At 50.7% G+C, this 23,031-nt stretch overlaps 1 protein-coding gene across 1 annotated transcript in view; it reads left to right on the forward strand.

Moving 5' to 3' along the window:
• The first annotated feature begins 4,047 nt into the window (after positions 1-4,047).
• The window catches only part of CEP72 (centrosomal protein 72), a 38,295-nt gene continuing 19,311 nt past the window's right edge, over positions 4,048-23,031 (forward strand). The window contains 7 exon segments of the mRNA XM_065875617.1: positions 4,048-4,126; positions 8,573-8,609; positions 8,611-8,695; positions 9,227-9,419; positions 12,065-12,185; positions 19,542-19,701; positions 20,499-20,624. Coding sequence (XP_065731689.1) covers positions 4,048-4,126; positions 8,573-8,609; positions 8,611-8,695; positions 9,227-9,419; positions 12,065-12,185; positions 19,542-19,701; positions 20,499-20,624 — 801 coding nt within the window.

The raw sequence follows: 23,031 nt of genomic DNA on the forward strand, positions 1-23,031 counted from the left end.
TGTTTTTCTGATACTACCTGGGTTTAGTCCGCGCTCTGGGGGTCGCATCCCTATTTATTTCAACTGTTGATCATCACAAACGACAAAGGGCAGGAGGGTGGCTTCAGATTTCTCAGTCACTTTGTAGTTGGGAAACCAGTTAGTTAAGTTTCGAGTTTTGTTTGTACTTCGCCCTGATCTGCTCCATCACCTACACGAAGCACCTGGACTCAGCCAGGCTGGACCCCCACTCGGAGCCACACTTGGACCCCTGGGCAGAGGGAGTGACAGGTCTGCCCCGTCCGGCTCCTCCTCTCTGACTGAGCCTGGGGCCACGTGGGGGCCTCTCACTCCCCACTCTTCTGCTCAAAACACGCGGCTCCACGCCCCCTCCCCTTCTTCCTCTGGGACCATGTCTTTTCTCCCCCAAGTGGAAAGGGAGTCTTCCTTTGGCACAGTCGCTGCTACACTTCTGCCTTACGGCCCATGTCCTACGAGTATTCTTGACTGGTCCAGTCTATGCCACACACTTTTCATCTGCTACCTCAGCAGACCCCAGGATCGGGTGGGAATGCATTCAGCTGCAGCAACGGTCACTCTCACTGGTCTCTTCTCACTGAGCCAGGAGGCTGGAGGTTCAGGGACTGGCACTGGTTTGGAGCCCAGGTTGGGCACCTCTGCGATGCCGGTTCCTTACCTCCTCATTGTCCCAGGATGGCTGCTGCAGCTCCAGCCATCACAACTGTGTCAAGGCAAGAAGAAGGGGGGCCTGGCATGTGTCACCTACATTTATCTCTTTTCCCAGAATATCAAAACTTTACCCCAAAATGCCACTGTAGCCTCATGCTTACTTCTTATCAGCCAGAAGTGGCCATCCGTAGCTGTAAGAGATGTAAGAGGTTCTCCACCCTCTCCGTTGGAACTAGACAACGTTGAAGAGGGCTGGGAACCACCCATCCCCTCGAGAGCCCTGTTACTTTTTTTCTAGAGATGAGAAGACTCGGTTCCGAGAGCAGCTTGCCCCAGACACAAGAGCCAGGGAACCTGCCCACGGCCCCTCAGAGTGATCACGGGTGGGCTGGCCCCCCTCACGACAGGCCCCGCCTCCAGCTGCACTGTTCAACCTGAATGCCTGGGTCTCAGTCCCACATGCTGCCCACCATAAAGTGGATGTAACCAATGACCCACAAAAGCATGGCAGTGCTTGGCCTCTTGCCGTGTGCTTGCCAGCCTCGGCCAGGTGAGGGCTCCGAGTCCAGCAGGAACCGGTGTAGCGGCAGCAGGCAGAGCGATATTGGGATCTACAGGGTAAGTGCAGGCGAGCTCTCGGGAAGCAGTTAGGGCAGCTGAAATAGGCTGGCGGGGAAGGACCAGGGTGGGGAGCAGGCCTCCGAGGCCTGGTTACCTTGGCCATAATCCACCTGGTCCAAAGGGCCCCGAGCCCTGCACTCTCTAGAGCCTCAGAGGTGGGGAGAAGGCCGCAGGTGCCCAGACCTGACGGAGGTGGTCTCGTCCTCAGGAGGGCTGGGGACCCTGGGATCATGGCTGAGGTGTGCCCCTCATCCCTGTATCTCTCCCCATCGGTGAGCAGTTGTGTGAGGGGCAGGGGGTGTGCACAGGGGCAGCTCCCACCTGGAAGGTGCTAGGCGCACCCAGCACCACCTGTGCTGCTTCTCCGGGGTAGGTGCCTGAGGGGCTGTCCAGATGGAGCCGGGGCCTGCCTGTGAGTGGCTGCGGCTCGCCCCATGCCGCTGCAGTGCAGAAAGTCAGGCCCAGTTGTCCTGCCTCCCTACTTTCAGAATGAGCGGGAAGTTTCCATTTTCCTGAGAAGTCTCAGCTTTCTAGGGTCAGCAATTGCAGGGAGAGCTGGCCTCTGCTTCCTCCTCCCGGCTGAAGCCCTGCTGGGCACGGAGGCGGCTCACGAGCTCTGGGAATGGCCCAGGCCAGCAGGACGGGAGACCCTTCGGGCTACGGGCTCCGCAGGCAGGGCATGGAAACAGGAGTCTTTGCTGGACGCAGCCGGGAAGGAACCTGCCTCTTGGGAAGTGAGCTGCATGGCCGAGTGTCCAGGACAGAGGTTTGGCTGCCAGCCAGCCAAGCTGAGCTCAGCCCACCTTGGGGACTCCAGCCGGGTGTCCTTACGTCAGGACCACCCCAGCTGGGTTTTACTTGCATCTTAACTAGTGTCAGGGTGTGAACGGGGGCACGTGTGAGTTCAGTGGTGTCTGGAGCCGTGGTTGTGTGGGTCTGTCTTCAGGCTCCCAGAGGCTCCCTGCCTCCCGTTTGGAGGGCCTGGTACAGAAGCAACCCAGGGCTGGGCTCGGGTCTGACACTGATTCTCAGTCCGGTCGCACCCAGCTGGTTGATGTTTCCTCGTGGATGAAGTGACCGTGCCGGCGTTCACCCCAGGGTGGAGAGGTGGTGACACAAGAGCTCACGCAGTTCCCAGAGCGCGTGGCCAGCGCCACAGCCTCTCTGGTTCTGGGGCCTGGACAGTTCTGCTCTCCGGGGGAAGGTGGGAGATTGCCCCTTCTCTTCCCGCCCCCACCCCCTCCCAGCCGAGGCCAGTCAAAGAGTAGGGGAAGTCCAAGATGCTCCAGGCCGCCAGCCCCTGGAGGACCCCTCTGGCTGCCCAGTCCGCGGGACCGGCGTGGGCCTGTCCTTGGGTCTCCATCTCTGTCACCAGCCTTCACCCTGGGATGAACTGCCCGACTCTGGCTCAAGGCTGAGGGGCCTGGAAGCCTCCCTGGAATGTTCTAGAAAGCTGTAGAGGAATTGAGACTGGGCTGCCCGGCCTGAAGTGACCTGCAGCAGGAGGAAGCAGCGATGTTTGGCGTGTGGGCTGTGCCCTTGCTGACAAGCCGTTTTTCTCGGGGGCCGGGGGTGGGGGGAGGACAGCGACAGAAGCCTTTTGTTTGCTTCCGTTTACTTCTGAGAGCGGGATATTTGCTTAGTTTCTAGCCTCCTGGCTGCACCAGCTCCACTCAGGGGGCACCTGGTTGGTGACCACACGCCAGGCCTCGGGTGTGCCCGAGTCCCTCCACGGTCTTGTAGGAAGTGAGATGATGGCAATATGTGGTCTGGAACTGTGGGCAGTCACTTGGCAATCCGGACTCAAAATATCGCTGAGTGTTTGCCGGCCTCCGTAAATGGCACAGCCCCACAGGCCTGGTGCAGCAGGCTTGAAGCCCCGCTCCGCTCAGGAGAGACTCAGGCACCCTGATGCCCCCACCCACCCCAGCCCCTCCACATACCCCGTACCTCTCCCCTACACCCCCGTCTTCGCCCCTGCCCTACACCCTCTGCCATACTTCCCTTGTCTACACCACTGCCCCTCATCCCTGAGTGTCTATACCTGCCCTTCACCCCTGGCCCTACAAGCCCACCTACACCTCCCTATGCCACCACCCAGGCTGTGACATGCCAGGGGATGTTGCCACAGGCCAGTCAAATCTGGGATGAGAGGCAGTAGGGGCACCCTCTGGGGTGACCCGGGAGGGAGGGGCACCCACAGGGCTCGCGCTGGCTGGGGCAGATCCAGACTGTAAGGGAAGTCTTCCCTAAAGGTGCTCCACAAAGAGCCCAGTGAGCCGGACACGCCGTGAACCCCTCGGTCAGCTGATGAGTGTCAAGGCCAGACCCCAGATTTCATCACCTATAAACTGAGGATGGGGGCAGAGCAGGACCCGCTGCCGCTGAGCCACCTGACCGTGGCGGGAGAGCACTGCGACCCCACGTGAGGAGCCCTCGCGCAGAACCTGGGGCGCCCGCAGCCCAGGACGCAGGCGAATCTGGGGGTGGGTAGGGTCCCCAGGTGGGGCAGGTGCCCAGGTGATGCGAGGTCTCCAAGTGCGTAAGCCCTGGGGCCGGCACCGACTTCCCCTAACGCTTCCTCCCGGCATCTTCGTCCACTTGCTCACACCCCGCACCCCGCACCCCGCAGAGGTCCTTGGCCCCGCCCCGCCCCCTCGGCCCCGCCCCCCGGTCCCACCCTGGGTCCTGGCCCCGCGCCTCGGCCGTCGGCAGCCACAGCGCGCAGGCGCGGACAGGTGTGCGCCGTTTGAAAGAATGGCGCCGGCGGGGCGGCTGGTCCTGTGTGAAGAGAAGATCCGGGGGAAGACCGGGCTGGCGCCTCACCGCGGCCTGGGTGCGCGGCGGGCGGTGGGCGGCGCTGGCCGGGGGCGCGAGCTTCCCGCCGAGGTGTCGGCGGACCTGTCGGGCCAGAGGTGCCGAAACGCGACCGCGGTTCCCGAACGGTCGCAGGCCTGGGGGGGGGGAGGGGGAGGGGTGGGCTGCGGGGCAGGCCGGGAGGGGGGGGGGCCGAAGTGGGGGAGGGTGGGGGAGGGGCTGGGGTTCCGAGCTGAGTCCCCGGAGAGGCGGGGGCCTAGCTCGGCCTCGCAGAGCGCCCGCGGGGAGCTCTTCCGAGCCGGGTTTGCTGCGCCCTTGCGCCAGTGCTTTTCGCCTTGACCGATAAGGTCACTTGGGCTTTCTTTCCCCGTTAATAAGGTGCGTCAGGCTGATTTTCTGAAAAAGCTTGGAGCGCCTTGTGTCTGGAGGACGAGCGTGCCCTCCTTTAGTAGGACTCCAGGGTGTCCCGGGCCCTGCTCGTCCTGTGCGGAGCACCCGTGGGCCCACGGCCTGAGGGATACGGGTCGCTAGTTTTCTGTTTTCCTGTTTTTGTCTAGTTTTGTCATCCACGTAATGCCCAACTCATGAAATAGTTGGTAAATTGCCCCTTCTTCTGTTTTCCAGAAGAGACTGTGTGAAATTGGTGCCGATTCTTCTTTGTTTGATGGAGGTTTCCAGTGAAACCTTATGGGCCTGGAAGTTTCTGTATTTGAAGCTTCTAAATGAGAAATTCAGTTTCTCTAGTCATTATAGAACTGTTTGTATCATCACCTTCATCTTAGGTGAGTTACAGTTGTCTGGGGTTTTGCGAAACTGGTTCATTTCATCTAAGTTGTTAAATTTATGTGTGTAGAGTTTGTGGTATTTCCTTATTAGCCTATTAATGTCTCTGGGGTCTGTAGTGATACCCTTCTTCCCGTCCATGTTATTGGTCATCTCTGTCTTCTCTTTCTTGGTCTTTCTGGAGGTTTATGGATTTCCTTAATCTTTTCAATGAGCCAACTTTTGTTTTTTCTCCATTGGTTTTCTGGTTTCAAATTTCATTGATTCTGTATAATTTTCTTCTTTCTGCTGCTTTGCATTTACTTTGCTCTTCTTTTTCTTGATTTTTAAGATGAAAGTTTAGATTTCTGATTTGAGACCTTTTTAAATATAATATAAACATTTTAGTGCTATAAGTTTCCCTCTGAGCACAACTTTAGCTGAATCCACAAGTTTTGTTATGTTGTATTTTCATTTTCATTTAATTCACTGTGTTTGTGTATTTCCCTTGACTTCCTCTTTGACCTATGGATTGTTCAGAAGTGTGTTCTTTTCATTTTTGTGTGATTGCAGGTTTTCCTAGTTTGTTTGGTATTTTTTTCTTTTTGTTACTGATTCTGGTGTGATTCCATTATGGTCAGAAAACATACTCTGTATGATCTTAATTGTTTTAAATTTGAAGTTTGTTTTATGGCCCAAGATCTGGTCTATAATGTTCCAAGTGCACTTGGAAAGAATGTGTACTCTGGCATTGACTGGAGTGTTATATAAATGTCAATTTGATCTTGTTGACCTGTGACGTTGTTCAATTCTTTTGTATCCTTGCTGATTTTCTGTCTAGTGATTCTTTCAATTACCAGAAGAGGGGTATTGAGACCCCTGACTCTAATTGTGGATGTATCTATTTCTCTTTTGACTTAAAGATCCTAAATATGTATGCACCAAAGCTGTGCTATTTGGTGCATACATATTTAGAATTTTTATGTCTTCTTGTTGGGGTGACCCTTGTAGCATATGTAGTATTATTCCTCCTTATCCCTGATAATTTTCTACAGTGAGATATCCACTTTATCTGATATTAGTGTAGCCACTCCAGCTTTCTTTGGTTTGGTGTTTGCAGGGTATGTCTTTACCCATCTATGTGCTATTTCACCTCTAAACCTACCTATATCATAATATTTGAAATGAGTTTCTTGTAGACAGTGTATACTGTATATCATTTTTAAGCTACAGTGCCAATCCCTATCTTTCATAGTGTATTTAGACCATTTACATTTAATGCGTTAATACAGCAGAGCTTAAGTGAGCCATTTATTTTTTTTTCTGTTTGTTCCCTTTGTTTTTTCTTCTTTTGTTTCCAATTTCCTGCCTTCCTGTGGTTTACTTGAGTATTTTTAGTATTCCATTTTGATTTACCTATTATATTTCTGAGCATATCTCTTTGTATAGCTTTTTTAGTGGTTGCTCTACAAATTACAGTATACAGTATGTGATTTAGCACAGTCTACTTGTGTGAACGGTTTATCACGTCAGGTGAATATAGAAATTTTACCACCATTTAGGTTTCATTATCTTCCCACTTTATAATTTAGTTGTCTAGACATTTCCCCTGCATACCTGAGAACCACAGTAATGATATGACTTTTTCTTTTTATAGTCATCCAACAGTTTAAATAGCTTAGGAGGAAACACTGACCCACATGTTTACCTGTTTCATTATTCTTTCTTTATTCCTGATGTCCCAGGTTTCCTTCTTTTATCTTTCCTTAATGTTTGAAGATCTTTCTTTAGCAGTTATCTTAGGGAGGTGTGCTGGTGACAGATTCTCTTAGTGTTTCTTCATTTGAGAATATCTATATTTCACCTTTAGTCCTGAAGGCTGTTTTTGGTGGATATAGATTTCTGAGTTTAAAGTTCTTTTCTTTCAGCAATGGAAAAATGTGAGAGCACTTCCTTTGTTTCAGCACCATGGTTTCTGAGGAGTAACTCCCTGCCATGGGAGTTGTTTCTCCTTCTGGGTAATGCCTCTCTCTCTGGTTGCTCTCAAGATTCTTTCATTGTCTTTAGTGTTCAGAAGTTTGATTCTGATGTGTCAGTTTTTGCCTTTATTCTGTTTGGGGTTTTCTCAACTTCTTGAATGTGTAGGTTTATGTGTTTTGCCACATTTGGGAAGTTTTCAGCCATTATTTCTTTAACTTAAAATTTTTTATTTTTAGCCATACTGTTTTTCTTTTCTTCTTGAAACTCTGACTGGATCTCCACTGGGACCCCAATGACATGAATGTTAGATTGCTTTTTCTTCTTCCACAGGCCCCTGAGGCTCTGTTCATTTTTTTTTAAGTCTGTTTTCTTTCTGGTGGTCAGATAGGACAATTTTGTTCAGTTTATCTTTGCATTTTATCTCTTTGAATTTTTTCCTCTGTCATCTCCATTCTGTTATTGAGCTGCTCCCATGGTTTTCTGTTTGTTTCTTTCAGTTATTATATTTTTCATTTCTGAAATTTGTTTGTTTCTTCTTTACATCTTCTGTTTCTTTGCCCAGAACCGCTGTTTTCTTCATTCATGTTCATAATTGCTCATTGAAGTATTTGTATATCAGTTGCTTTAAAATCCTTGTTAGATAATTCTAATTTCTGTCATCTCATTATTGGTATGTATTGATTGTTTTCTCTCATTCAGATTGAGATTTTCCTAGTTCTTGATCATTTTTGATTGGTCATTTTGATTGGGACTCTGCTTCCTATTTAAATCTTGTTACTCAGTACTGGCACTGCCTGGGTGCTGCCTTGTTGCTGAGGTGGTGGCCAGGCCCCTGTCACACACATAGCATCTGCAGATGCCTCGTTACAGCCAGTCCAGGGCAGCAGTCATGTCCACTCACACTGTCCTGGTGCTGGCCACCGTGCGAGGCCAGGTATACGAGGTACATTTTGTTTTTTTCTTGGCGTTGGGCTGGAGTGGGGCTCAGGTTGTCAGGAGTCTGTCCTGCAAGGCCACCCCTCCTGGTCCTTTGACCACGGACAGCAGGCTTACCCGTATCTTTTGGTAGGTGTCCATGGGTGTTTCTGGGTGGCCAGCTTCTCTTGCACTCAGATCGGGATGTACAGGAGACAGAACAAAACCAACCCTCAGTGCTTGACCATTTTCTTCAGGTCCCTAGACAGTCCCCACGCTTCAGAGTCGCCACGCTTCAGAGTTGCTTCCCGTGTTCTTGTCCAGGGTTTTTAGGTCTAATAAATGGGGAGGAATAGGGTGAAATATGTCTCCTCTGTCTTGTCTGGAACTGGAAGCCCAAAAACCAGTTTCATATGTAATCAAGATGTGTTTTAAAACAAAAGTTCCTGGGAAGATACTGTTGTATCCAGACACAGTGTCTTTTTCATTACAGAAGCTTACTTTTGTAGTGATGTTTGTCTAACGGCTGCTTACTGGGTGTGCCACGTAGAGGTGTTCGGTGCACCTCGTGTGCAGCTGGCCCTCACCTGTAACGGCACGGGTGGTCAGGTCAGCTGCCGAGTGGGTTTCAGATTGCGATCCCTGCACAGAGGCCCACAGGCAGTGGGGCTGAGCAGTCAGGTGTGGAAGTGGGAACCCCCTTAGGAGGGTTTCCTGGTGAGAGGGTTTTGGAGGGAGAATAAATTATTGCAGTAATTTATTTTCAATAAAATAATAAAGTTAAAATCTCTTAATTTTCTATTCTTAGCTGAACTTCGGTCATTATCTATTCCCGGAACTTACCTAGATTACTCACCTAGGAAATTCTTTGATGAATTTAACAGGTCTAAAATCTCGAGATCTCTCACGAAACTCCTTGGTTAGTCTAGAGGTAAGTTTTAGGTTTGTTTCTAGAAAGAAAATGTATTGCTGTCCATAGCAGTGGGTAGTACATTTATGGTAAATACGGCAGTCTGCCTATGACTATGCTTCTGGTACTTGTAAGCCATACACTTCACAGGGAGCGCCAGTCTGGTGCTGATTTTCCTGTGTCCGCTGTGAGCTGGACTTCTTATGCATCACATTATGTCTGGAGCTACTTTAACGAGAAGTCATAGCTCTCTGATGAAGATGGTTGTATCTGTAAAGGAAATAAGATCAGGCCCGAAAGACGAATGTGTGCACGCCAGTCACCCTTCGTCCTTTGTCAGCTGTCGTTCTCGTCATCCACGCAGCAGGCGTCGGCTGTCCTCTCCCCGCGGTCGGCACGCGCGGCCGGCTCACCGTGGGGGCGCAGGACTCCCAGCTGAGCATACCTACCCGCCTTGCTCTCCCGGTGACGGCGCGTGTGCGTTTCGGGCGCGTCTGTGAGGTCGGGGGTTGGTTCGTGTTCATGGCTGGCTGGCCGTGTTTGTCCTGGCAGGGCATGGAGTACCTGGCGGCGCTGGAGCGTCTCAGCGTCTACCGCGTCCGCATCTCCTCGCTGGCGGAGGTCTTCCGGCTCCACTGCTTAACTGAGCTCGCGGAAGTGCACTTCCGGCCGCACCCTGTGGTGGAGGGCGAGTCTGACTACCGCCTCTTCGTGGTGCGCATGCTCCCGCGGCTGCGGCAGCTGCGTAGGCCGGCCGCACTCTGGGCCTCGCTTGGTGCTGCCCGATGGGTGTCTCGTGTTCTTGGGGTGACGGCGCTGTTGACCCTTCTGGAAAGGGAAGCTGATTTCCTCCTCTCACAGGAGAGCTGCCTGGAAGGTGGCAGGGAGCCCCTTCCTTGCGGCCACAGATGGCTGCTGGGCCACGGGCACAGGCGTGGGCTGGCTCTGCTTTCTAGCTGTTCCCGGTGCCCTGTTTCCTGGCCTGGTCTCCTGGGCATCGTCTCAGGCTCAGCTGGACACCTGGGTTCAACCTGATTTTACGTCCACCTGGGAGGACACGGGCGAGAAGATCATGGTGCCACGCCCTCCCCAGGTGACAGGCACGAGAGTGTGAGGTCCTGTTGGCAGGTGCAGTCACCACCTTGGCTCAGTGGCCCGTAGCCTTAAAAGAGCCGGATCTCTCAGGCTCGCAGGCTGAGCGACCAGGGTGCCCGCCAGCCGTGCCCAGTCAGGAGGGTTGTGCTTGGGGAAGCCACAGCGTCTTCCCACCCACCGTCCCGGCTCTCAGGAGCCACTTTGCTGTGAGCAGTGTGGCCAGGGCACTGCTAATGCCCGCCCCCATGTCGCACTTCCCGGGGAGAGGGCGTGCTGGCCGTGGAAACCCTGGAGAAGGAGGGGCTTCGAGTCTCGGACCCGGGTCCTCCCGTGGGAAGTGCTGGTTAGCGGTGCAGCGGTGTCTGAGTGGAGGAGGGTGGTCCTTCTGTGCCCCCAGTGATCATGGCGTGTTCTCCGTCCTGAGGGCCCTTGACTGCCTGGGGAGGCTGGGGGGCTTTCGGGGCGTCTCCACCTCCCAGGGACTGAGCTACCCAAACCGAAATGAGACCAACATCATGGCAGCATCTGTCAGGTAGATGCTGGGCTCCACGGTGGGCAGACCATGGCTCTTGTCCTTTCGGGGTCTACCAGGGCCTGTAGACACCCCACCGGTGGCACCTCTCAGCCGCACACAGCTTGTCTCATGAACGCCCCCAGCTGCGCGCGTGCGTTGGCTTACCTCCTGGACCCCGGTCCTGGCGGGCCGTGAGCTCTGGGGAGCCCGGCCGCACCCTTAGGCTGTGCCTGCCTGGGCCTAGGGGCACTGACCCTCAGAGGCATGCTGTTTAGTTTCAAACCTACTTAGAATTTCAACATTTAATGTTAATCTTTAGATATTTGGGAGGATTAAGTGCTTGTGTTCTAACTTTTATTTGACCGTTATGTATCCTGTAAACAATTGAATTTGACTCTTTTTCAGAAGCGTGACAGTCCTTATGGAAAGTTGTTGCGGTCTTCAGTCGTAAATCATTTGTTTCCGTTTGTGAGGAAAGTTGTCAATTCAGTCTAGACTGCTCGCATAGAGAAGGGGTCGTGAGAGCCTTCCCACACGTGAAAGGTGCTTTCAGACGTGAGGCGGGAGCATAACTGGGGCCAGTCAGTGCGGGAGTGGGGGACGCTCGGAAGGCCCTCTCCCCCAGCAGGGTGCCGCCAGAGTGCTCTGGGGCGCCCTGGGCCGGGGTCTGGGAGAGTGCCGCAGTGAGGAGAGCATGCGGTCTGGGGGACAGGGTGGGTTTGCATCTGATTTTAGTCATATTGAGTTTGAATTTAGAGTGGAACCGTCCAGAGAAGGATGCTCAGAGTAAGGGACGTGGAACTGACGCCGAAGCGAAGTTCAGGCTGGGCAAGTAGAGTCACGTGTTGTCGGCATGACGGCAGCGTCCAGGCCCTGAGACGGGAGGCCCCGGGCTGGCGTGTGGTGGATGGCGTCCCTGAGAGGACAGAGGGGCTTCCGGGGGCGTCCCACGTGCGGGTCGGGGCTGCTGTGCGGTGGCCACACCTGTGGAAGTGGGTACTGGGCACCTCCTCGTTTCCCCCGTTTCTCACCGAGCTGGTGCACCTCCCGGGGTGCTGTGGGCTCAGTGCTCCCTAGGAGCTCTGTGGCAGCCATCCCGAGGGCCGAGCTCTGGCGTTTGGGAGGGGAGCCCCCCTCGGGTGCTTCTGAGGAGGTGCAGTTGTGGACGAGTGGGGTCTTCTTGGGCCCAGGGCACACGCGGGGACAGTTGAAACTTGGCTCTGTCTCCTGTTCTGGTCCCAAGGATCTGAGGATGTAAACCCTGGGCGCCAACACATGGCCAGGGCGTCTTCTCTCCAGTGTGTTCAGGCTCCTCGCCCATGGACACTTGCTAGGGGTGTCAGTGTGGTTGGGAACCTCGCCCAGCACCCAGGATGTGCGTTAAGAGGAGATGAGAAGGACGAGCCTGCGTGAGAACTTGCGTGTGTGTTTCCTTTCCTGCCTCCGGGGCATCCGAGGTGCAAGCCTGGTGCGAGCTGCCGGCCCTCTGGGAATCAGTGCTCGGCATTGCTGGGAAACCAGATGTAGCCCCCGGAGCCCAGCCTTGCTTTCCTGGGTCTGCCCAGTGATCTGGGGGATGCCGTGGTGGGGTCAGCCCTAAGGGGAGGGAAGGTCCCCAGAACAAGGGATGGCAGTCCTGGTCACACGCCATGTGTGGCTGGCTGGGCAAGGGGGCACCTTTAGTCCTGAGGGGAGGCCGGCAGGCACACCGCGGGGTTTGGTTTTGGGCCCTGCCACCTGCCTCGTGGCCTGCTAGTTCCTCTGCGGCACCTCCACCCTAGATGACCGCCCTGTGAGGGAGAGTGAGCGGAGAGCATCCCGGCTGCATTTGGCTTCGGAGGAATCGTTGGACTCAAAGCACAGCTTCCCGGCCGTTTTCGGAGTCGAAAGGTATGAACAGGAGTGGTATTAACTAAAGTGCCGATTGCCCCCTAGAGGACAGACATCCCGGGGAGCGTGGGGAGAAACGCTGGATACCAGCTGGGGATCAAGGAGACTGCGGGACAGCCTCTCTTCCTGTCGTCCACGTTTTCTATATGGTATTTTTTAAAATATTTAAAATGTTTATTAAAGTGATGGATGTAAAATATGTGGCACAAAAGACCTGCGGTGAGAGGCAGCAGTCCTTTCTCTCTACTCCTGGCCCGCTCCTCAGAGGCAGCCGCTTTCCCTTCTGTAACTGTTTCTGCTTCCAGGTTCTGTTTCAGTTACTTTCTGATCTCTAAACAACGCAGATCTTGGCTATTTCTGGATGTGAGCACTTTGAGCAGATCTGACAGCTGCCGGAGCCTCCTCTCCCCACCCTGGCGGTGTTAGTGCTTGGCTCTGCTCCTTCCCGCGTTCTCTTTCAGTGCTCTGTGACCAGGGCTCCCACTCTGCTTTGGCTGGGCTGTGGGAGCCTGTGCCCGGCTTCTAACCATCTCCCAGCTCCTGCCGTCTGCATCTTTATGTCTAACTTTAGATTGTCGGGGTGGGTAGTGTTTAAATGTGCTCTGAAAGCATACAGTCTTCATGTGTGTGGTGTTTACCTTGCTTGTGATGTACGAGGATTATATACTTCTTGTACACCATTTTGATTTGTTTGAGGCTTTTAATAGTTTTCTTTCTCTTACATCGTATGCCTTAGCTCATCTGTCAATTTCTCTAATGTAGAGGTCGGCCGACTTTTTTTTGTAAAGGGCTGGGGAGAATATTTTCAGCTCTGTGGACCATATAATCTGTGCTTCAGTTTCTAAACCCTGCCTTTGTAGTATGAAAGCAGCTGTAGGCGATACATAAACTAATGATTGTGTTCCAATAAAACTTTATTTACAAACACAGGCAGTGGGTCAGATTTGACCTGTGGGCCATACTTTGCCAACTTCTGTTCTAGGATCAGTTTCAAATCTCTAGAATCTCCTCTTCCCTCAGATGCCTCCCTTGGAGCTCCCCTCCCCTCACTTCCCTATTTCAAATCAAACTAGTTGCTGGGTAGACAGCTGCACGTGGTACCCTGCGGAATGGTCTGTGTGTTGTGTACCCCAGATTCGTATGCTGAAATCCTAACCCCCAGCATGACGGGTTTAGGAGATAGGGCCCAAGAGAGGTGATTAGGTCCTAAAGGTGGAGCCCTCATGAATGGAATTGGTGTTCTCTTATGAAAGAGACCCCACAGAGCTTTCTAGCCCCGTCCACATTTGCGAGTTTTGTGAGTCACGTGGAGACAGTCCTCTGACTTTGGCCTCCTTTAATATTGAGTTGCCAGTTCTGGGTCTTTTTCCTTTCCGTATAAATTTTAGAATTAGTTTGTCAGTATCCACAAACTACCTTGCTGGGATTTTGATTGGGATTGCATTGAATTACAGATTGAGTTGGGAAGAAACTGACATCTTGACACTATTGAGTCTTATCCATGAACATGGAATATCTCTCCATTTATTCAGTTCTTCTTTGATTTCATTTATCAGAGGGTGGTGATTTTCCTGATATAGGTGTTGTACATATTTTGTTAAGATTTATACCTTAGCATGTTGTTCTTTTGAGGCTAGTTTAGGTTTTTTAATTTCAAATTCCAGTTGTTCATTGCTGGTATTTGACTTGTGTACAGCTGATGGTGACAAAGTACCACGAACAGGGTGGCTTAAAATAACAGAAACTTACTGTCTTACAGTTCTTAGGCTACAAGTCTGAAATCAAGGTGTTGGCAGGGTTGCTTCCTTCTGGAGGCTCTGGGAGAGAATCCATTCTATGACTCCAGCTCCTGGTACTTTGCTGGCAATAGTCGGTGTTCCTTGGCTTGTAGATGCCTCCCTCCAATCCTTTTATTCATATAGCTGTCTACTCTCTGTGACTTTTCACAGAACTCCGCATTGCGCTTGCCTGTCCTGTGTCCAAATTTCCCCTTTTTATAATGACACCAGTAGTATTGGTTAGGGCTCCCCATAATTTCCTCATTTTAACTCGATTACCTCTGTAAAGACCCTATTTCCAAATAAGGTCGCATTCTGAAGTATGGGGTGTTGGGACTTCGGCATCTCTTTTTTAGGGGACACAATGTGACCCATACATCTTGAATTTTACAATCTTGCTATAGTCACTTATTAGTTCCTGGAGTTTTTGTTTGTTTTTTGGTCGATTCTTTGAGATTTTCTACATAGATGGTTGGTATGTCATCTGTGAACAAAGATAGTTTTATATTTTCCTTCCCAATCTGTATACCTTTTATTTCCTTTTCTTGTCTTATTGTGTTAGCTTGGACTTTCGGTACAATGTTAAAAAGCAGTGGGTAGAGGGGACATCCTTGCCTTGTTCCTGATCTCAGCAGGATAGCAGCTGGTTTCTCACCACCAGGTGTGCTGTTAGCTGTGGGCTTTCATAGGTGTTCTTTATCAGGTCAAGGAGGTTCCCTTTGATTCCTAATTTACTGACCACTTTTATCATGAATGGGTATTAGATTTTGTCAAATGCTTTTTCTGCGTCTATTGATATGGTCATATAACTTTTCTTCTTGAGTCCGTTGATGTGATGGATTACACTGATGTTTTTCAAGTATTGAACCAGCTATGCATACCTGGAGTAAATCCCACTTGGCTGTGGTGTAGACTTCTTTTTATACATTGTTGGACTCAATTTGCTGATACTTTGTTGGGGATTTTTGCATCCGTGTTCATGAGAGATAACTGGTCTATAGTTTCCTTGTATTGTCTTTGCTTGTTCTGGTATTAAGATAATGCTGTCCTCATAGAATGAGTTAGGGTGTATTCCCTCTGTTTCTGCTTCTGTCTTATGGAAAAGATTGTAGAGTATTGGTATAATTTCTTCCTTAAATTCACCAATGAACCCATCTGGACCTGGTGCTTTAGGAGGCTATCAATTATTGATTCAAGTCTGTAATAAATACCAGTCTGTTCAGATTATCCATTTTTCCTGTTGTCGGTTTTGGTAGATTGTGTCTTTCCAGGAACCATTCCATTTCATCTAGGTTATCACATTTGTGGGCATAGAGTGTCAAAGTGTTCCTCTGTTATCTTCTTGTTGTCCACAGAACAGTTCCTGCTGTGCTCCTTCTTTTAATTCTGATATTAGTAATTTGCGTCATTTTTTCCTTAGGTAAAATGATGGTGGCATAGAGGTTTTTCCATTTTGTTGACCTTTTTAAAGAACTAGCTTTTGGATTGGTTGATTTTTTTTCTTTCCCGTTTTCAGTTTCATTGATTTTTGCCCTAATTTTTATTATTTCTTTTCTTCCTCCTGCTTTGGATTTAATTTGTTATTTTCTTAGTTTCCTAAGCTAGAAGCTTAGATTATTGATTTCGGAGCTTACTTCATTCTAATATATACATTCAGTGTTACAAATTTCCTTCTACACATTGCTTTCACTGCATCCCACAAATTTTGATAAGATGTATTTTCTTTGTAATTTAGTTCAAAATATTTTTATTTTGAAATATTTTAGTTCAAAATACTTCTGAGATTTCTTTGACTCATGTTATTTGGAAATATGTTGTTTAATCTCCAAGTTTTTTGAGATATCCCAGTTATCTTTCTGTTATTTATTTTATTACTAGTTTAATTCCACTGTGTCCTGAGAACAAATATTAAATGATTTATTTTCTTTTAAACATGTAAAAGTGTGTTTTAGGGCCCAGAATGACTCTATCTTGGTGAATGTTTCATGTGAGCTTGGGGGGAATGTGTATCCTGTTGTTTGGATGAGGTAGATGTCACTACATCCAGGTGATGGGTGGTGCTGAGTTCAGCTATGTCCTTAGTGACTTTCCGACTGCTGGATCTACCCCTTTCTGAAGGAGAGGTGTTGAAGTGGATCCATCCCTTTCTCCTTAAGTTCTATCAGTTTTTGCACCATGTAGTCTGATGCTGTCTTGTTAGGCGCAGACATGTCAGGGGCTGTTATGTCTTCTTGGAGAACCGGCCAGTCGTCCTCACGTCATGCCCCTCTTTATCCCAGATCACTCTCCCTGCTCCGAAGTCAGCTCTGTCTGGAAGTAGTGTAGCTACTTCTGCTTTCTTTTGATTGGTGTCAGCATGGTCTGTTTTTCTCTATCCATTTACTTTTAATCTATGTGTCTTTATATTTAAAGCGGGTTTCTTTAGGTAACATGTGGTTGGGCCTTTTATTTTGATCCACGCTGACAATCTGCCTTTTACTTGGTACATTTAGACCATTGATGTTTAAAGTGGTATTGATACAGTTGGATTAATAGCTGCATGTTCGCTGTTTCTACTTGTTGCCCTTGTTCCTGTTTTTGTCTTCTGATCGCTTCCTTCCTTTTGTGATTTTAAATGATCATTTTATGATTCCATTTTCTCTCCTTAGCATGTCAGTTATGTTTTCACTTTTAGTGGCTGCTCTGGATGCACAGGACAGGCAGACCTCGCTTTTCGTGCTTTGCTTTGTCGTGCTTTGCGGATATCGTGTTTTACAGGCTGCGGGTTGTGGCAACCCCGCGTCAGGCAAATCTGTTGGTGCTGTTCTTCCAGTGGTATTCGCTCACTTCACGTCTCTGTGTCGCATTTTGGTAATTCCTGCAATATTTCACGCTTTTCCATCTCTTTATACTGTGGTGCTCTGTGAGCAGTGATCTCTGATGTTGCTGGTATGACCTGCTGCAGGCCCAGATGATGGTGAGCATTTTTTAGCAATAAAACATTTTTAAATTAAGGCATGTACATTGTTTGTTAACATAATGCTCTTGCTCACTTAATAGACTACAGTACAGTGGAAACATAGCTTTTAGATGCACTGGGAAACCAAGAAAATGGTGTGGCTTGTTTTATTGCAATATTTGCTTTATTGTGGTGGTCTGGAGCTGAACCCTCAATATCTCCAAGGTCTGCCTATGTACATTTACAAGTACTCCAAGACCACTTTCAGACACTATACCACTTCACAGGTCGTGCAAGTACCTTATAATAACAAAATATTCCTAATTCCTCCCTCCTGTCCCTTGTATCATTGCTGTCATTCATTTCATTTATACCCAAACTATAACCCTGCGTGTAATACCTGAACATAACGTATTGAGTACATTGTTGCTATTATCTCAAACAAACTGTTGCCTGTTAGATTGTAAGAAAAATAGAAGTTTTTATTCTGCCTTCACTTATTCCTTCTCTGATTTGAGTTTCTGACCTGTGTCATTCTCTCTCTCTCTAAAGAACTTCTTTTAATGTTTCTTACCAGGCAGGTCTACTGGCAACAGATTCCCTCAGTTTTTGTTTATCTGAGAAAGTCTTTATTTCTCCTTCACTTTTTTTTTTTTTTTTTTTTTTTGCAGTACGCGGGCCTCTCACTGTTGTGGCCTCTCCCGTTGCGGAGCACAGGCTCCGGACGTGCAGGCTCAGCGGCCATGGCTCACGGTCCCAGCTGCTCCGCGGCATGTGGGATCTTCCCGGACCGGGGCACGAACCCGCGTCCCCTGCATCGGCAGGCGGACTCTCAAGCACTGTGCCACCAGGGAAGCCCTCTCCTTCACTTTTGAAGGATAATTTTGCAGGATACAGAAGTCTAGGTTGGTAGTTTTTTTGTCTCCATACTGAGTCTTTCACTCTATTTTTGCTTGCATGGTTTTCCCCTCTGGCCTATTTCAAGATTTTTTTCTTTGTCTTAGGTTTTCTCCAGTAGAATATATTCCTCGCTGTAATTTTTTTGGCATTTACTCTGCCACTGTTCTCTGAGCTTCCTGGTTCTGTGATTTGGTGTCTGACATTAATTTAAGGAAATTTTAAGTCATCTTCAAATATTTTTTTGGTTCCCCTCTCCTCCTTCTGGTATTCTCAGATGTGTATGTTACACCTTTTGTAGTTGTCCCACAATTCTTGGGTATTCTGTTCTGGTTTTTTTTCAGTCTTCTTTAATCTTCGCTTTTCAGTTCTGGAGGTTTCTATTGATATATTCTCAAGTTGCGAGATCCTTTCCTCAGCCATGCCCAGTCTAGAGCTCATCAGAGGTGTTCTTTTCTGTTACAGTGTTTTTGACTCTAATGCTTCTGTTTGCTTCTTTCTTAGAATTTCCATCTCTTTGTTTACATTCCCATCCGTTCTTTCATGTTGTCTCTTTTTTCCATTAGATCTTTTAGCATTATTTCTCATAGTTGTTTTAAATCAGGGTCTGATTTCATCCGGCATTTCTGCCATATCTGAGTCTAGCTCTAATGCTTGCCCTTTTTCAGTGTCGTTTTGGCTATTTGAAGTCCGTTGAGATTCCAGACTCATTTTAGGATGGGTTTTTCTGTTTCTGCAAAAAACGTCATTGGGATTTTGATAGGATTGCACTGATTGTGTAGATTGCTTTGGGTAGTATTGACATTTTAACAGTGTTAAGTCTTCCAATCAGTGAACGTGGGGTGTGTTTCCATTTATTTATCTCGTCTTTAATTTCTTTCAGCAGTGCTTTGCAGTTTACCTGTCCTTGATTATCTGAAGACTAAGCTGCCACAGAGTTTAGGTGATCTGGTGCAACGTCCTGTTATCCAGAGGTGACAGTTCATACCCAGAGAGGCTGCATGTGTCCACTGTCAGGTGTCTGTGGTCAGACCCCGAAGGAGAACCAAGTCCCCTCTTTCTGCAGGGATCTGGAACACCTTCAGTATGAGAAAATAAGGAATATCATTCATTGACCTCTCAAAGTATGATGAGGTGTCATAAAATCAATATTCATAGCGTGTGAATGAGTTCTATTTTGAAGAGTGATTTCTTAAGCTGCCTTTGTTGGAAATGAGGTATGTACCTCTGTATGGAGGGACGTCCTATTCTAAAACCTCACATTTCAGTTGGTAGGGAAATGTTTTCACTTAATGTGAAAATAGAAAGTCGGAACACCACATCCTTGAACTTGCTTTTTGTTGGTTTGTTTCTTGGCCGCGCTACGTGGCATGGGGGAATCTAGTTCCCTGACCAGGGATCAAACCCTCGCCCCTGCATTGGGAGCGGGGAGTCTTCACCACTGATCCCCAGGGGAGTCCTCCTTGAACTTTCTTGATCGCACGTATGGCACTGTGTACGTGCTAGGGGATCCTAGCACAGGGGAGCTTCTTGGGACTTCTGTCCTTGAATGAATCCTGGTGTGGCGACCAGCTGTCCTGGCTGAGCCGCTCCAGCTTCGCTGTGGTAGAGACACCAGCTCCTCCTCCTCGGAGACCTTGTGGCCGTGCTCGCGGTATAGGTGTCTCCCTCCCGGGGTCTGTACGGCTGGAGTGCTCTGTGGGCTGCAGCACAGCACTGGGTTTGCTTTTCTTTGCAGACTGCATCGCTCCGGAGCCAAGTGCGCTGCCCCCTCGGCCAAGAAGTGCTTGTCGTGGACGCGGGTGAGGAGGCGGCCCTGAACCTCATTGCCGGGTGTGGGTGGGGCTTGAGCAGCCCTCCTGGGAGCACGAGTTCCAGCCAGCAGGAGCAAGAGGCCAGCTTCCGGCGCTCCAAGGTGGGCTGCTGCTCCAGGGAGAGGGCCAGCGCTTGCAGCCTTTCTGGGAGGTTGATGCCTTCTTAGAGAACTTACCTTTAAATGCAGAATCTTCATGAAATCTTGTGCACTTGTGAATATCAGTAATTTGGATCATGGAATTACAAAAGGAGAAGTCAGTGTATTTGAGGTGGATGTAGTCATGTTGCAGGGCTGTTTATATCAGGTCCCTCCTCAGATCAGTTACAGGGATAGGGAAGAAGTGAGATGTCTAAGCAGACAGGAAGGAAGCGTCCTGTGCTGGAGGGAGGGAGTCCCTGCCGGCCACGAGGGGACTCCCGGCTCCAGCTGCACGTTGGTGAGGACGTGCACGTGAACTTCATGCCCTTTGCGGGGGCTCTTCCGCCGGGACGTGTGTGTGAGCTTCAGCTCCACTGCTGCTGCTTCTGAGTTGTGGGTTCCTGAGAGCTTTCCATGAAGACGCGGCGGGCTGGGGCTTCCCTGCTGCAGGACCACCTCTGCCTTGGCGTCCCCGCCAGCTCCTGGGACTGTCAGTCTCTAACGCTGGCTCCCGTCCTGGGTGTATGGTGGTATCTCTTGTTGGTTTTAATTAGCATCTCCTGAAAACAAGTCACCACAGCCTCTCCATGGGCTCACATCTTCTGTGGCGTTTCTGTTCCTGTCTGTTCCCCTCCCCTTTTCTTTTCTTGGTGTTGAGGCATAAGACTTCTTCATGGTGTTTGAACACAAGCCCTTTCTCAGGTATAGTACTGCAAGTTTCTGCCCACCCTGTGGCTTGCCTGTTGTTTTCTAAGCAGTGCTCCCGAGAGCAGTGTTATTTCACACTAATCCAGTTCTTCGTGTTTCCCTTCGTGGTCGTGCTTTTCGGTGTGCTGCCCCTGCTTGTGGAGGGTTCCTCCCACGGACCGGTCCACGTGCTGGGGGTCAGTGCTTAGGTCTGAGAGCCGCTCTTTTGAGTGAATTTCGGGGTGTGGCGTGAGATAGTGGGTCAGGCTGCCCGCCTGTCCCCCCACGTATGTCCAGCTGTGCCAGTGCCATTTGTTGAGAAGACTGTCTTTCTCTTCATTGAATAACCTTGGCGCCCTTGTTAATTCAGTGGGCCGGAGTCTCTGGGTTCTGTTGACCGTCGTGTCTGTCTTGATTCCTCGGCCGAACGGTTTCTCCTGAGTGCGGCTGGGTCACCCTCCCCTGGGCGCTGTGGGCAGTGACCGCTGCAGGTTCCCAGCAGGGTGGGCTGGTGTGTGTTATCCACTCGGCCTTCTTTTCCCGTTCACCCCACGGAAGGAGTATACTTGACAGATACGGTGCACCGTTGGGAGCCTGAAATAAAGCTTTGAAAATGTTTTTTAATGCAGCAGAGCCGCGGCATCTATCGAGTCCTGAGTCAGCACAGCAGCAGCGTGGGGACCCCCTGAGGAAGGGCCCCGGGAAGCGGAGGGGCAGCTCCAGCGGGGCTGGGCGGAGCCGAGGATGCAGGGCCGGCGCGTGGCGAGCCCCCCCCGGCCCCGCCCCGCGGCGCTTTGCCCCTCCTCCAGGTGGCCCCGCCCCACTGCTTGCCCTCGTTCCTCTTCATTGTGTGTGCGCGCGACTCCCTAAGGTGTCTTAGGAAAGAATCTTCTCTATGAATGCAAGTTGACACTTGTAGAACACCTGTGGTTTAGGTTCCTGGTCTGTGAGTACACACTTTCACTCACACACACACAGTTTCTTCCGGAGACATACGTGGGCCCAGTTACGACAGTGGCTACTGTTACAGTTTAAAAAATGAAAGACAAGGGAAATTAGTTAATTGAGAGTGTTGTTTGCACGAATATGGAAAAGGCGTCAGAAACCCCCCAGTGTGAGCGAACCTAGCCCCTGCCTGAGGCCTGTGCAGGTGAGCTCGTGGGGACCTTGGTGGGTCGTGATGGTGGCTGCCCAGTGCCCCGTGGCCACTGCAGAGCAGGCCGTGGCATCGAGGCACCAGCCGCATTTACTCCATGTCCTGAGACCTCACGCGTGTGTCCCTACACACGCATCTACACACGTACGTGTGCATGGGGATGCGTGGATGCGTGTTCGGGTCCTGGATCCTGTCCGGCACACGTGGCGTATCTTAGTGTCGTGTCTCAGACGCCTGTGAGCTGGAAGTGTTTCTGCATCCTCCCATCGTCTACGTCCTGGAGGGTTTTGAAGCATTCAGACTGTGCTTCTGTGGGCCGGCCCCCAGTCCCAGTGTGGCTTGCTCTGCTGGCCCCTGGTGGCCAGGCTCAGCTGTGCTGTGTGGGTGTGGGCTTGTGTGGAGGCCCTGGGCTGGAGGTGGGGGACCGAAGAGCACAGGTCGCAGGTCCAAGTGAGGGAGCGCAGTGCCGCATGGTGGGGGGAGGCCAGGTCCCCGGGCTGGGGGCAGGGGACGGCATGGAGTGGTCGGTGGGCATTTGAGTTGTGGGGGGCGGGCAGTGGGTCCGAGTGGATACGGCAGACCAGTCCCAGCAAAGGGCAGAGGTGGCCAGTTGGCGCTGGTTGGGTGGACTTGGTGACGTATGGTGATGGACAGGGAACTGCGGGGGAGGGCTGTCCCGGTGGTCTCTGGCTTGGGCCGCCAGATGACAGTGGTGTCCGTCCGCTCAGGTCACAAGCACTTGCCGGGGACGCCCTGGGTGTGGCTCTGTTCACGGAGCCCTGAGGGGAGGCCTGGCCAGAGGGCAGCCTTGTGGGGCAGATTTGAGCCTGGGTGCCTGCAGAGTCCACGTGCAGGAGGGTCCAGGGCGGTCAGGCTGAGGGGCCTCAGGAGAGCCTGCCCTGGGAGGAGGGCCCTGGGCTGTGGGGTGCCGGGCCCCGAGGTGCCCGGGAAGTGGCTCAGCGGCTGGGGAGGGAGGGTCTTAGATCCGACGCGTCGACAGTGTCTCCGGTAGGAACAAGTTGTTAAGTCCCCTGTAGCTTCCAGATCTTAAGGTGTTACCCACTTGACTCATCTTTGTTACATATAGTTCTGGTGAGAGGACATACAGTAATCAGTGGATCCATTTGTTGAAGTCACTACTTCAGTTCCGTTACTCTTTGGTGGATTTTCCATACGTGCGTGTGCACGTGCATCCATACACAGGCACACACGCCTGCACACATGCTCACACGCACACACACGCATGCATGTGCGCACAGCTGTTTAACTTGCAGTGCCGGCCCCTGAGCCCAGGGCGCCTGGTGGTGAGGGCTCTGCCCCCTTCTCTGTTGCAGACCCCACCGACCCCACCCTGACTCAGCCCCTCCTTCTCAGAAGACAAGTTTATTGACGCAAAAGGGGTTAAATCCTTTGCCTGCTCGGAAAAGCACAGGAAGCGAAGGGTGCGT

This window comes from Phocoena phocoena, chromosome 3 (genome assembly GCF_963924675.1).
Source record: "Phocoena phocoena chromosome 3, mPhoPho1.1, whole genome shotgun sequence".
Classification (NCBI taxonomy): Eukaryota; Metazoa; Chordata; class Mammalia; order Artiodactyla; family Phocoenidae; genus Phocoena; species Phocoena phocoena.